The 15942-nt window shown below is 44.2% G+C and overlaps 1 protein-coding gene across 1 annotated transcript in view; it reads right to left on the bottom strand.

Moving 5' to 3' along the window:
- The window catches only part of FGF10 (fibroblast growth factor 10), a 340476-nt gene that overhangs the window by 28473 nt on the left and 296061 nt on the right, over positions 1–15942 (bottom strand). Inside the window, exon 2 of the mRNA XM_069627240.1 lies at positions 2720–2823. Coding sequence (XP_069483341.1) covers positions 2720–2823 — 104 coding nt within the window. The remainder of the gene's footprint in view (positions 1–2719; positions 2824–15942) is intronic.

Below are 15942 nucleotides of genomic sequence, written 5' to 3'. Positions count from 1 at the left end.
ACCTCCCTTATCATCTGTGCACCCAAATATATATATGATCAAAATCCATACTTCAGAGTTACACAGTTGTTTGAAATTACATATACATGGTGTGGCTGAATTTAGCCATGTCTATGTCCAAATCTGCTCATTCTCGGAGCTTGCATTCAAAGGGTGTACATAATTGACTTTTTAACTGCTTTTTCAATTTCCGACATGGACCCAACTTTACATACATGTGTGCAGGGGGTAGGGACATTAACTGATGAAGTTTCAGATTTTTAACATGCACACATTTAGAGTAATATCCACTTTTCCGCTAAAACCCCCCTGAACATACCACCGGTTCCTACCACGTCTTAAACTGTGGGCAGAAAAATCACAAGAATTATGGTATCATTTATAAAATTTTCACATGTCCGCACTATGAATTATCCCCCTTTTTATAAAACCATATCCTTGCTGCAGGGGTGTGTCTTTTCAGGTCACATGGTACAGAAACCAGTCTTTCCAGTTTCTGCCAAGCCAGCTTGCTTCTCACAGGCAGTGCCCCTCCCAGCTTCTCCAGGAGGAAGCCACTTTTTACGACGTCTGTAATAAAAACCTTTGCCTGAGTGGAGAGGGCTTTGTTCACTCTCTGGCAGAGCACAGATAATTCAATTATCAGATAGATGGCATATCCTTTGTGTGGGCAGCAAAAGGAAGGTTGGCCTGGGAACATAGTTGTGACTCAAGTTTCACTCCTGATGGGATCCGTTGCTAGGCAAAATCAAGTTCCTTAAGCCAGACCTTCAGCTAACTTTTTGTTGCTTTTAAAATAACTTGTAATTTTACACATGCAGCTAGAATGCTGATTCTAAGTGCAAAACTATGACATTTCAACAGTTACAAAGGCATGTGACACCAAACATAGGTCACTCATTTAATTTAACATTTTCGATTTTGGTGGTTTTAAATCCAGTTGCAGTTAGGCTTAAGCTGCTGACTCCATAGCATTTTTGTTATAAGCATTGTTTTTGGGCTCTTCATTTCCCAGATTTTGTAGGCACACAAAACTCCATTCTGCCAAATGTCTGCTGGTGTTCAGTGAATATTTTGCACATGTTGCAAGGTTTGAAATAGGCATTTTGCTTGCCTTCAGAAAAACACACAGAGTGGTTTTAAAACGCCGGCTTTTGGATAGTGGTGAGTACTGGTACTGCACTCATTTTTGGGATTTAAGAAATGAATTCCCCACACTTCTAGGTTGCATTTGGCAATCAGCATTGCCATTCCCAATGGTTTCAGACTACTGTGCGGGTAGTCCAATGGTGGTTTTAAAGCGCTTTGAAGCTAACCGGCGCTACTGTTTTTCCTTTGGCAACCCATTTCCCTCATGGCAACCCGGCCTTTCATTCTCGCACTGGTGGGTGGCAAGTGAGGCAACCATTTTGGTGGGCGCACAAACTGCGCAGCTTTCCTGGATTTCGGCGCACATGTGGGTTTTCCGCCATCTTGAATTTCCTAAGCCCACAGCACCAAATGTTGTAGCAGGATAGCTTAAACGTGGGTCAGGACACCCAACATGACTTACTATCTTACCTAAATTATCAGTCCCATAAGCCCCTAAACAAAAGATCAATGGATGCTTGTGAACACATTAAAGCAGGATACTATCCAGAAATGAGGCTGAAAGTCACTTGTCAGGGAGGGGCCAATAGCAAAAACAGCAAACACTGATTTTAAGGACTTTTTTTGGATATGGTTACCATCTATTTTGAAACCTTGGAGGAAGGGCCGATAGCCAGCGGCTTTAAGTCAATGGGGCACATGTTCTAATGAGCATTAACATAAAACGAAGGTGTAAAAACCATGAGTATGGCTTTTATGCATTATAATCATTTGTATGGCAGAGAAGAGGGGTGAAAGGCAACTTGCGTTTCTGCAGACTCCCTTCCTCTCCACCATACAAATTCTCCAGCGTGGATTTTCCTGCCGGCACTGTCAGGTGGACCCCATAGGGATCCATTGTACACGCTGCCTGCCATGCGTGTACAGTTACAATTAAGACATGCTTGCATATCTGTTTAAGTTTTGTTGCTGTGGGCTTCTTGCAAGTGCATTATTGCAGTTTCATTTTCAACTGAGATGATGTGTAAGGCAGCATATAGTAACTGAACGTTTGCTTATTTTCTCAAGTTGTTCCACAATTACTAGTACAAAGAGCCTCTATTCAGAAACACTGTGCCTACAATGTTAGCTGCGGTGTTATATTAATGCTAACTAGAGCATTAATTACATCACTGCCCTGTACTTAGCCAGAAACCTTCAATGTTTCTGAATTATTCGCCATGGTCATTACAGAAAGACTTACACTTTGGCTCCCACAGGCTCCCTGTTAGTCAAACAGAATTCATATTACGCATGCATTGCTAATTTTATTAGTTTCATGGCAATTAACTATGCTTTTGCTGTAGCTGCAAAGTCCCAAATGATCCCTCCAGATTCTCCTTTCTGGCGTGGCTAGAGCAGCCATCTCTGAAGAAATAATCAATTTAGCCTCTTTCTCACAGCGTTCTTGGAACATTTTTAACACATTTTGACGTTAAATATCTCGGGCAATTTTTGTAATCTTTTTGTTAGCTATTGAGCCAAAACTGCAGCTCAATTGGCCATTAGGAATCAGAAAGAAGGTATGTTAATACTTATTGGGACTTAAGACATGTTTTTTATACAATTAGCAGCACAAAGGAATACTTACAGAACCGTAGACCCTTCCCTTCTCGTTCATAGCTAAATAATAGTTGCTGTATACACCTTTCACTGCAACAATTCCAACATCCACTGATGTGATCTCCATCACACCTACAATATAAAGAAGGAATGCACAATTAGCTGCTTTTGTCTTAGCAAATTCTATGCAAATTGTAGGGGTCCAACTCAAGCACTTTGGGGCCAAATTCATCATAGAATTTAAGGATTGTCACACAACATACACTTGCATCCAATTCATCTCAATGGAAACAATTTAAGAAAGTAATTAGTTATCCTGGAAGTCTGGTGTGATGTGCGCCATTCAAAGAGCACAGAAGCATCAGCAGTACCAACATAACACTGATAATCCTGACTGTTATACCAGTAAATCTTTGCCAAATGATTGTGGACATTTTTAGTTAAAAAGGATTTAGAAGAGCCTCTCCACCCATTATTCCTTTCTGGCGGTGCTGGACTGGTGCACCGGGACACCAGGAGCGTTCCCGGTGGGCCTCTGCACCATAGGCCTATTTTTAATGTTGTGGGAGGTCATCATGAACGCACAGGTTGTTGAAAGTGAGTGCATTGATAAGATGTGCTCGTGGCCCTCCATTGGTTTCTTTCTTGCAGCAAAAGTTAGGGTGGAGCCCTTTTGCTGCACATGCTCTCATAGCATGCAGATGCAGGCACTGAGCAGACGGCCTGGAGCAGAGCATTCACCAACCACATACAATATTTGCCTTTATGTGTTGCATTTCAGTGCTTAATTGAACGGGGGCCAGTTATGGCTTCGGATGACAAGCACATTATAGATTTGGGTGACATGCGTTTTGTGAGGCAGGGTTGAAAACAATCTGCGGCATTTAAATCTTGGACTGACATGTTGCTCAGAGAAAAGGCCAGGTCATGACTGGACTCAACCTTCGGGCATGCCCGTGACACTTTGGGTGAATAGCATGAATGCATGGCAGGGAGCATGGCTGCAATCAGACAGGCGCAGCGCACACCACATGCCGATTTTCTGCATGCAACGCTGGAATTGGCTGGAGAACCTCCATTTGTCATCTGGGCCCATGTTTTCTAATCCACACTGTTCTTTGATTGACCATCAGCCTGTCTCAAAAAGCTGAGATGGAAAGCAAAACTCTTCTTTCCTCTTCACTTTCTGAACAGAGATTTCCTTCCGCCACCCCTTGTCATGTATGTCCGCTCCTGGGACAGTTAAGAACCAATAAAGCCGTTAAATCGGGTGTAAAGCTGAAAAGGAGACTAATGTTTATCAACCCATAATGAAACGCTTCTTTTTCCGAAACCAGTGCAATACTTTGCAAGGTACTCTGTGTGCATGACTCATTCAGAGCATGCAAGTTAGCTGTCTCGTCCATTCCGGTTTATTGTCCCTTCAGAAATGTAATCTGACGTCCAACACCATGGATTGCATTTTAGTTAACAAGCTGAAAGAGTGCTATATGAGCTATCGTTGCTTATGACTGCTTTCTTTGCCTTGCATGCTTAGTTGTTTTTGATATTTTTAGTCAATGCGGCGTGCTTTGACATGATTTGTTGGTTTACTCCTGCTTCTGATCTTGGTACTGATGAACACATTTTAACCTATGACTGCCAGACTGGTTTGCAAATACACCTTTGCAGGGGTACCACTGGGCTCATCTGCAAGAGGTGCTCAGCCATGGTCGCCACCTTTAGCTTAGGCTTCCTACTCTTGGTGATTTCATTTTATTTAGATACCTAGACTATCGAGCCTGGTAGAATGATAGTGGAAATACATTTTAGTTCTGTATTACTGCAGTTAAGACAATGAAAACCTGCACTTACCAAACCCAGTAAGTTACCTTACAGAGACAAAACTAAATGTGTGTTTATATTGCACTGTAGGCAAGGACGAGTTGTCTGCCAAAGGTGCCAAACCAAAGACCCGTCATACTAAGGCAATGCTTAATAACTACTGCAGGATACCAAGTGGTTTATTATGTGTTGTAAGTTGAAAAAGTATTATTTTCTGTGCTGCATTTGTTTTGCTCATTACCTATTCCTAGTGTACTAACGATATTATTCAGTGTTCTGTCACCCCATTGGTGATTGTTGTATCTCTGTTAAAACATATTGTGATTACATTTTAAATAAATACATATTTACCTTTGCAAACCAGCCTGATTCCTTGTTCAGTGTGACCGAGGGGGTTCCAGGAGAAGGGTTTGATATGAGTGGTATATCGTTCAGAATAATGAACTTTTAGACAAAAAAATAAAAAAAATAAGGATTTTAGTTGTGCTGAGCTTTGACTTGGGTGTATGCCAAATTGAAATCACTTACAGCTTCGGGGCTCGTCCAGGATCCTGAATTAGACATATCACTCATGACAGTCTAACACAGCGTGCTAACTGACGGGCTACATACACCTTGTTGGGTTACCATACTGTGCTACACTGTAAAAACAACCTTCAAAAGAAATACTCAAAGGAGTTGGGCTTGTTTGCAAAAGTAAAGTAACCCTGAGATAAGCCAGAAGGAAATTAATATTTCCGGAATGGCGACCCCAGTGGAAATCATTATTGCAAGGGAACACCTACTGCACAAATTGTCAGTGTTGAATGGGTAGAACAGGACGAACAGGTATGGCTGCAGGGAATAAAACAAGAAGTCACTGAAACCAACCTTAATGTCTGGCAGGATAAGGGGCCATTACATCAAGCACTCAGTGAGCTGTACATGACCCCTAAAATAAAAGAGGAGCAATGCAAAATTTGCAAAATAGTGGTCTACCTGTACCTCCACATAGGAGTTATACAGGAAAAGTATGCACACCATGTAGACTTCACAAAGAGGCAAGGGGAAGCAATGCAGAATATCCAGACTAATCTGGACTCTTCAGAGCAAAGGCTCCAGAGTAGCCAAGAAGCTGAAACAGAGGCTAGGCAGTATGCCACCAAACTGCAAGAAGAACTGACACTCTTATTGCAAAAGAATGCGGAGCGAGTTGCCCAGGTACTGAAACTGCAAAAAGAGTATCAAGGAAGGTTGGACTCTTTAAAACAGTGGCAACAAAAGCTGGCACAACAGTTAAATTTGAATAGAGCATGCGCATAGCAGGTAGACACATTACAGAACCACCTAGAATCCTTGAAAGAGGAAAATAATACATTAATTATTAAGGACCTAGAATCCCAAGCAGAGTTTGATGAGGAGCGCCAAAAAGCTGGTGCATTCAAAAAACAAAGAGACGACCTGGCTGCACAGAGGGGCACTATAACTCAGGAAAGGGATGCCTTAGGCCAGGAAGTCAGTCATTTAAAAGCAAAGTTAGAAGAAAATCATCTGGCTCTTCAGGAACTTGGTGAAATCAAAAGGGATTATGAAAAGCTGTTAGAGCACACCAGGCGGGTGGCAAAGGCTCTGACAAAGAATAATCAGGCCAATAAGGACCAAAATCAGAAGGTGAGTCTCCTGCAGCAAAAATTGGGCTAACACTCCCAATCCAGGCGGGAAGCTCAGAGAGACAATGAGGCTCTCTGTGAAAAGAATGACAGGCTCCATAGACAGATAGCCATGCAGGAACAACTCATAGAGACCAGTAAGGCCTTAATAGAGGAACAAAAAGGTCAGATCTTGGCATGCCATAAGGAAATAGGGGCTGAAAGAGATGAGGTAAGATGGGAGAGAGAAACCCCTGAGCATAACCTCAGGAACCCTGGCATCAGGGACTTTAATCCCTTCAATTCCATGGACTCTGCCACCGCCTTGTCCACTGGCTCATATGAACCAAGGGCCATGGGGATGGTAGACTTCAACACAATGGGAAATATGGGACTGACGGATCAACGCCTCCCGGAAATGGAATGGCGGGCATCTATGTACAGGTTCCCAAATGCTAGGGCCATCTTCTCTGATGACGGAGACTCCAGTAAGGGGAGAATCAGAGAACTGGATCCTCAGAAATATCACCTACCTAGAGATCAGTCCGTTAAATTTGGTGGGGAATTCCATGAGACCATACTAAAAACCTCTTCCCAGCTAGGACAGTGGGGGGGAGGGGTACTCAGCCAATCCTGGGAGCAGGGGAAAGTCAGAAGACACTTCTGAGCACCACAGGTCTCAAGAGACTAGGCCCCCACATTCTGCCAGCCATTCCATAGCTCGCAGAACCAAGGAGAGCCTAGAGGAAGAGACAGCCACCTCTGGTAGCAGTGCCTCTGAGTCAGAGGATGAGTGGACTAGGGTGACCAGAACTAAAAAGGCCAACAAAGTTAAAAGAGCTTTACTCAAAGATCCCCTGAAGTAAATAAAGGCTATTAGGAGCGCCATCACGCCCTACCACAAAAATGCCAAATATTCAGTTTGGGAGCACCTTGAATTGTTTGAGAAAATGATGGAGACTTTCCACCTGAAGGACAGCCAAAGCGCTATTCAGTATGTAAAGTGGACATTTTCACCTGAGTACTCCAGGTTCTTTGCGGGGCTGGAGGATCAGAACCATTCAAGATGGTCCACCTATAGGGCAGCCATCCTGAAGCATTTTTCTAGTCATAGAAACCCTCAAGAGGCCCGCATGGCAGCCTACAACTTGCAATGTGGGAAGACCAGGCCCCACAAGAATGTGTCCAAGAATTGAGATGTGCCTTTGCGCAGACCACCAGAAGGAATTTATTAATACCTTCTTTCATGCCCTACCTAAGTACATTATGACCCAGATAGTGAGAGACTTTCAGGAGAAAAGATCACTATACTGGGTCATTGAACAAGCAACTCGCATCTACGAAGTGCAGAAGCCACTAGAGAGTAAAAAGACTAACAAAAGCCTAAAACCAACCAACACCCTTTCTCCTGCTAAGGTGGCAGAGGTGAAGGTTGCCCCCATTTTAGATCTGGAGATGGGGGGGCCTAAAAACATTCCCGCACAGAATCCTGCCAACCCCAGACCCAGAAGGCCCTCGGGCCAATCCCAAACAGGGAGTCAGGGAGGTAACCCCACAAATGGGTCCTCTGACTGCATCACCCCATGCTACTAGGGCAACAGGCCCATCCTGGGCTACGTGTGGACTCCCCCAGCCCAAGGGGGGGTGATCCAACCAGACAACTGCTAACCCAGGGAAGTTCCCTCCACACTTTCCCCAGGAGGGCAGTAATCCCCCAAATGCCGGGCCAAGTTTTTTTCCCCGGGACCCACCAAACCTCAACCGCCAAAACAACCCTTCTTTCTTTCCCCACTTTCCTGAGCCCAGACAGCCCAATCTGGGAGAGGGGAGGCCAAGGGTGGAGGGGTACCAAAACTATCCTAACCAGGGGTAATATACGAGAACGGATAGCTACCCTTCACCGTGATCAACCAAGGTTAGACCAGAGGACCCTGTACCAGCCAGAGCGGGTGTCCCAACTGGAGCGCCAGGTCCAGAACATGGCACAGGATCTGGGTCGCATGCTGAGGGCTCAACAGAACCCTCAGATGAGCATGGTGACTCAGAACTCCTCAAATCAAGGGTCGGTGCTCCAGAACAATGACGGGGGAAGAACCCTGACAACCCACTGGTTCCCAGGGAGGAGGCACAGGGAGAAGGGGGGAGTAAAGCCTTAGAGGAAGCTTCCTTCCCCACTTGTGGAAAGCCCCTGGAAACCCGGGAACCAGAACCAAAATCTCCTGCCTCTGAAAATCTGCAGCCTAAGGAACAGAGGGCAGGTAGGAGGAATAAAGATCCTAAAAAGGCCCATTTTGTGGAGGAGGCGCAAATCTTCCAATTTGAAGGAGAGAGGTCCTCAGAGGATTCTGGGAAAAGGAGCTTCTCCTTCAGGGATGGGGAACTCCTCCCAAAGAAAAATGGGTCCCAAGAGATCCTGATCAAGTCTGGGTAGATGTGGGGACCGAGTTAGAACCGCCCATTTTTGAACCAGAATGACCAGCAAGAAAATCACCTTCGTCAAACCGATTCTGGTGACTGCCTCCAAAAAGGTGGGGGGGGAGGCGCAGCCCAGACTCAGAACTAGGGGAGCCCAAAACTTCCCCCATATCCAATTACCACCTTTTTCTTACAGGTTCCCAACATCCCAAACAAAATCCTGCCCAAATCACCCATCTGTCAGGACGCAAGGCAAAGAAATTAACCCACCAATTGGCCAAAAATGTGCATTAACTTTGCCCCCTTGAGGAAAAGGAGGGAGGATTTTATGCCCCGGTCCAAATACAGGGGCAATGTACAATTTTGGCACTGGTGGACTCTGGATCCCAAGCCACCCTTCTGTCAAAAAGGGCCTTTGATCAGCTGAATTTGGGAAGGGGGAGAAATACCAAATCCCTCTCACCCCTCTTCCTGGACAACTTCAGAACTTTGATGGGAAGGAAATTCCTGTCGAGTGGACTGCAGATTTAGACATTAAAATTGGGCGACACAAGGTGAAGCACCCGGTCATAGTTGTAACTCCAGAGGGAACACCATGTTTACTAGGGAATGACATCCTGCATAGATTGTCTCCCCTCATAGATTGTGTAAACAAGGTCCTCTGGACCCAGACTAACCGACCAATAAAATGGAAACGTAGTGTCAACCATGTTAGTTTAAATGGCACATGCCACATGGTTGAACAAAACCTGACCAAATTGAATTCCACTTCCAAAATAACTGAATCCCTGACGTGACATTAATTGCTGTAGGAAAACAAACTGGTGATGGGGAGTCCTCTCTATTTCTGAAAATCAACCTTCTTTCCAGTCTAAGGTGGCATTCCACACTGAAAGGAAACACTCTGAAATTCTATACAAATTCACAATCAGAAAATCCTACACCTATAGTCCAAAATGATGAGAGATCAGCTCAAAGCTTGGATGATATTCAGAAAATTCGAGAGCAGTTGTTCCTCCCTATTCAGTTAAATGAAGAGAAGGACTCGAGTGGGTGTGAACAACGGTAAGAGCTTCATCAGTGAGGCCATGTTCCGCAAACTCCCAAAAGATCCAGACATTCCCACATTTAAACTCTTAGACAAATGTGAAATGGACCTGGAAACACCCAATTCAAAACATCTCATGCCTAGCAGGGGTGTGCTCAAAATTTCCTTAGGTAACAAGAGCATCGTCCATAATTGTTGGGTCATGCGAGATGTCCCTGCTTCATTTTATTTAGGCATTGACATTCTCAATCGCTTTGCCATTAGTTTGGACCTAATAAACTTCAAAGCCTGGTCCTGATTAGCAGGTAATCCTATGGACTTTGATGAACCAGAGAACACATTTTGGTCAGCTCAACTGCTGCCTTATGCAGTTGAAATTCAGATTGGAGAGGAAGTCACCATCCCAGAATGGACCCGACAATTCTCACTGGAAGTAAAAATTAAAAGAGGACAGAAACTGAATAAAAACTGATAAATCCTGATGCCTATGTTCATCTCAATGCTCATTTCCAACAGCAAGGGTTGGGGGTAAACCCAACACCACTAGTCAACATAGAACACGACACCATTCCAGTAGAGGTGGATTACAGCGACCTAAAGAGTATCACTCTGGGCGCAGGCACCATTATTGGAATGGCGGTTGATGAGCGACATTTTTCCATAGATTTAGGTACCAAACTGTTAGGAACCATCCCCAATGACTGTTTTGACAGTGATAGCGATGATGACACAAAACCAGAAAGGATCTTCACGGGCATGGGGGGAATTTCCTGGTGTACTCCTCCTGCCCTTATGGTAAGGAAGATGTGACCTGTGACTTCAGTAGGGATGAGGTGATCTTTCAAGTCCACAGGACTGCCTTCCCCACCTGAAGCCATTAGTCAAAATCAGTACTTTGACCAGGGACTTCTCCACCCAGCTGGAGGAGGCCGGTTGAGATAGCCAAACCAGAATTCTTTCCGGGCTTCAGGCAGATGGTGGAAGAGAGAGTCAACCTAGCTGATGCCAGTGAGACTCTTGAGCAAAAGCAAAAAGTTTTCTTGGGTTTCCAAGATCTCTTTGCGGTAGACTCATATGACTGTGGTTGCACCGACATCCACACAACAAAAATTCCCACGGACCCTGGCATGACTCCAGTGTTTGTGAAGCAACATTGCTTGCCTCTCGCATCAATGGAGTCCTTTACTGAAATAATTAAGAACCCTGAGTCCCGTGGGATAATTCGTCCAGTCCACAGCACCTTCAATAATCCAGTGCTGGGGATTTTGAAACCAAACGGCCAGTGGAGACTTTGTGCTGACCTAAGGGAGCTCAACAAATGGGTCCACACTTCCCGATGGCCTCTTCCCTACATTGACCAAGGGCTGGCACAGATCCAGGGGTCAAAGGTATTCACTGCCATTGACCTGACCAATGGGTACTGGACTGTACCTGTCAGTAGGGAGGACCAATAAAAGCTGGCTTTTACCTTCGGGGGTCAGCAGTACTGTTAGGTGCATCGACCCACGTTCAAGTTCTTATGCTGCAACATTTGTCCACATTTGTCAACATTTGTCAACATTTGCAACATTTTCAACTGCACGGAAGACCGTGCAGTTTTTGCGCACACCAAAATGGTCACCTGACCTGCCACCCACCAGTGCAAGCGCGATGGGCCAGACGCGCCATGAGTGAAACGTGCAGCCAAAGGAAAAACAGCAGTGCCTGTTAGCACAAAAAGCACTTTGAAATCACCTTTGTTTCTCTGAATGAAAGCTCAAAATGCCTATTTTTTTGTAACATCGCAAGATATTCAAAAATCTTACTGAACACCAGCAGACATCTGGCAGAATGAAGTGTTGTGTGCCTACAAAATCTGAAAAGATGAAGAGCCTAAAATAATGTTCATAAAAAAACTGGCTGAGCTGTGGATGTCAGCAGCTTAAGTGAAATTGGACTTAAAGTCACTAAAATCTAAATGTTTGAAATAAATGAGTGATTTACTTTGGAGTGTCACATAGGCTGCAACTGTTTAAATGTCATAGTTTTGAACTTAGAATCAGGGTTCTAGCTGCATGTGTCAAAATTGTAAGTTTGATTTGAATGAAGAAAAATGCGAACAAAAGTGACATTTGGCTGAAGCCTGGCTTAAAGAGATTGAATTCTGCCCGGCAACTACCCCCGACAGGAGTTGAAACTTGCCCAGCAACAGCATTCACAGGCCTGGCCTGTCTTCTCCTGCCCCCACCAAAAGGAGATTACACCTCTCTGATTAAATTAGGGGAGGGGTACCTGAGACTGGAGGAAACAGAACAATGAACTTTTCTTGGCTCAGGCAAATGCTCAATCAGGGGGTCGTAAATGGCTTCCTCCTGGAAGGAAAGGGGAGGGGCACTGCCTCTGTGAGCCAGCTAAGCTTGGAGGAAGAGGACAGACAGACATTCCCCCATGTGCTTTGGAACCTAAACCACACCTCTCTGGGCCAGAGCATAATTTTAAAAAGATGGATAATTCATAGTACAAAATTGTCAAAATGATATCAATAATATCATGATTCCTGTGATTTTTCTGTGCACATTTTAAGAGGTGTTAGGACTCTGTGATATGTTCTGGGGGTAGTAGCGGAAAATAGGGTATTACTCCAAAAGTACTGACACTTCACCATCTGATGCCCATATTCCTTGCACACATTTGTGTAAATTTTGGAAATGTTTAGAGGTTGTGTTCTGGATGAAAAGGGCAGAATTATGTGAGAAGTGGACACGCCATCTTACAAAGACAGGGATTGGATGGTTTGGTGCTACAGAAAATATGTTAACTGGACATATAATATTAGAAAAATTGTACGTAGATAAATATGCATTTAAGTCAAAAATAGATTTGTGTGCAAAGTGACAAGCGGAGTGTTCTTTCTGTATGCCATAAAAAGGATGCCGGATGACTCACAATTCAGTTCCCCAGTCAGGCGACAGAGAATCCTATAGCCTATCAGGATCCTCAGAGGTTTGGGCATAGAAAGTCAGCCTTACCACCCACTTTCAAAAGACATAAAAAGACCCACTGAAACCCAGGTAGGGACTGCACTTTCCACTTTCTTGCGAAGCACTTTGCCGGACCAGACAATATCCAGAAGGACCATAGACTCCAGATAGACTCCAGAACTTGAAGCAGAGAGGCCTAAACCAAAACCTGAATCCTTCTCAGCAGGCCTCAGAATCCATCCACCTAACCAAACTATTCAACAGCTATTCGCTTCTGGCTAGAACTTTTGCCGGAACCAGAGACCCAGACCGCGGTGCCAGTGCCAGAACCCAGAAAGCAGAGCTGTATCCAGACCGCCGTGCAGTGCCGATAGAAGACCAGACCCAGACCAGACTGCTGTGCAGTGCCAGAACTTTTGCCAGAACCAGAGATCCAGACCAGCAGAGCAGAGAGAACCACAGCTAAACCTGTTGACCAGATCTGTGACGAGGCCCATTGCTTCCAAAATTAGGAGTGAGTATCAAGCCAGAACTGTGCAAACCAATCTCTTAGTTTAAAATAATCTAATTCAAACCATTTCCACCTATTTAGAACTTCATAAAATCGTGTGTCCATTCTGTGATTTCAAACCTGTGAAAGTGTGATTTGCCATTTGAATCTAACTTTATTTCTGAAAATCTACCTACACAAAATGGTCCGTATCTTTTGAACCGCGTGTGCTAGGAACGGAACTTCATTTTAAAGCTAAGATCCTCAGCTTTCCAACAAGCCTACTCTTTATAGTTATTCTGTAAACGTGCTCGACGCACTCGGAAAAAGTGCTGCAAATTGAAATTTGAATCAAATTTCTCCACCTGTCAAAATAGCTGTCTCTTGCTTGCATTGCTGAAATTCGTTTTCAACCTGATAATCCCTCATGAATCATTGCTAGTGTTGACCTGAACTAATCTTAAGTAGCTATCACCTACCCTGAATATCCTATAGGGAATTAAATCCATTTTTAGCATATTTTCACTTCTTTGCAAATCACATTTAAGTATTTTTGCCTGTTTTTTAAAATCATCCCTGTTGCTCTAAGCTTGCGAGGGGGGAACTGGATTGGTATTGCTTTTGATTGTATTCCTGAAAATTGTGTGCTCACCTTCCATCTCCTTATATTGCATAGGGGGGGAGTGAATTGTCAAAAGAAAAAGTGATCATATTATCTCTTGTGGAAACCATCTCAGTTATTTGTGCTGCATTCTTTTCCATCATAGCATTTCGTGGAACCCTTAAAAGCATTCTCAGCTACGTTATCCTATCTATGCCAACTGCCAACTCATAAGTAATTAAAAAAGTGTGCTAGTGTAATATTATCCACTGTTGATCACTGTCATATTCATAAGTGTGCTATCAATATTAATTTATTCATAAAAGTGATATATATATATATATATATTGTTTAATTTGTAAAATAAATATTTTAATTTGCAAAACAAACCTGCTCCTTGCCTCAGTGAGGTCAGGGGGATTCAAAGAGAGGGGCGTTATACAAGGGTTTATCATCCAGATCTATGAACTTATCATAAAAATATATAAATAAGGGCTTCCTTTGGGCAACCCAGACTAGGCATTGACTTAGTTGGAGTGCTGAATTGAAGTCGCTTGACAGTACACTTGGACCCAGACTCCCTTCGGATACATCAACTCCGGCAATGAATTTAACATCTTTCTGCATAAGGCCATGCCCGACTTGGGCAAGAGGGGTAACCTGGCCTATGTAGATGATGTTCTAGTCAAAGTCTCAACTGTGGAGGAACAAATAGCGGAGACCCATTATGTTCTGACAGAGTTGAGGGCTGGCGGAGCAAAACTATCTTTCCAAAAGGCACAGTGGTGTAGGACTCGTGTCAGTTTCCTGGGGCATGGGATAACTCCTGAAGGTATCTGTCCCCAGGAAAAGAAAGTAGAAGTTTTCCAGAAAATAAAAGACCCCACAACTCTGTGGGGACTAAGGAGCCTAAGGAGCCTCCTTGGACTAATTACAGCAGAAAGTTCATTGAGGACTATGCAGAGATCACAAGACCCCTGATCCATCTGTTGAAGAGGGGGATCAAGTGGGAGTGGGGTCCAGAACAAGCCGAGGCAGTAAGACAACTCTAAAGAAGCCTTTCACAAGCACCTTGCCTAGCTTACCCTTTCAAAAACAAGGAGTTCTTCTTGGAGACAGGCTTCTCAAATACATGCTTGACTGCAGTATTATATCAAAAGCATAACAAGGTCAATAAAGTCATCTCCTATGTGAGTAAGACTTTATCCTCTGTGGAGGAAAAATTGAACGATTGTGAGAAGCCAGTTCTGGCAACGGTGTGGGCATTGAAGAATTACCACCCGTTTGTACAGGGGGAACACATCATGGTGGAGACTCCACACCACCATTGCAATATCTTAAGTGACAGAATCCGGGCCAGAAATGTGAGTAATTCCTAAATTACTTCCTGGATTCTGTCAATGCAAGGCTTTCCTGTGGAGATCAGATATGGCCAAAACAAGAAGAGTCCCCTCACGCAAGGTCTGGCTGACTTGCATGATTCTGCCAGAGAAAACTGTCTCGAGGACGAAAGTCATAAAACCAAGGACAACATGGAGGCAAATCTTAATTCCCCACACAAAGTCTATGAAGAAGATAAGTGTGAGGGAATGCCCACTGTCTATGTGGATGGGTGTTCCTAGCATGTTCACAACAACGGGGAAAAGGAACTTGTGGTTGGCGTAGAGAATGAATGGGTGAATGATGCCCCAGAACCCTCTGCTGAGTACAAAATCGGTCCCCGAAGTAGTCAAGTGGCAGAGCTGAGGGATGTGCATCAAGCCATCCTCACTGCTGTCCAACACCAACTCCACGAACTGGTCATAATCACTGATTCAGATTATGTACAGAACGGGTTTGTGGAGCACCTGGTTAGCTGGAAAACCAGAGGCATGCTATGTGCTAATAATAAACCTTTAAAACAAGCAAAATTAATACAAAATATAGATGATCATGTCACCTCGAATGGGATGTCCATCTATTGGAAAAAGATCAAGGGTCATTCTAAAGTAGAGGGACCAAACAAAACTGGAAATGACCTAGCTGATCAGCTGGCCAAAACCGGAGCCATCCGAGGGGATCTACTTGAGATCGAGTCCCTGTTGGAGGAAATCCAGGTCACTGCTATCACTAAGTCCCAGACAAATGCTCACAATGAACTCTCAACTGCACAATGGAGTAAGGAGACCCCAGATGCTGATTTGATTATGGCTCAAAAAGGGGATCCAATAATTGGTAAGTTTTATCAACACATTGAGGACCCTGAGAACTTTCCCCTGACGGATGCCGATTACATTGGGAAAGAG

Source organism: Ambystoma mexicanum, chromosome 6p (assembly GCF_040938575.1).
Source record: "Ambystoma mexicanum isolate Mex_15411 chromosome 6p, UKY_AmexF1_1, whole genome shotgun sequence".
Taxonomy (NCBI): domain Eukaryota; kingdom Metazoa; phylum Chordata; class Amphibia; order Caudata; family Ambystomatidae; genus Ambystoma; species Ambystoma mexicanum.
The sequence above is the reverse complement of the archived record's forward strand: the minus strand, read 5'-3'. Positions and strand labels throughout refer to the sequence as shown.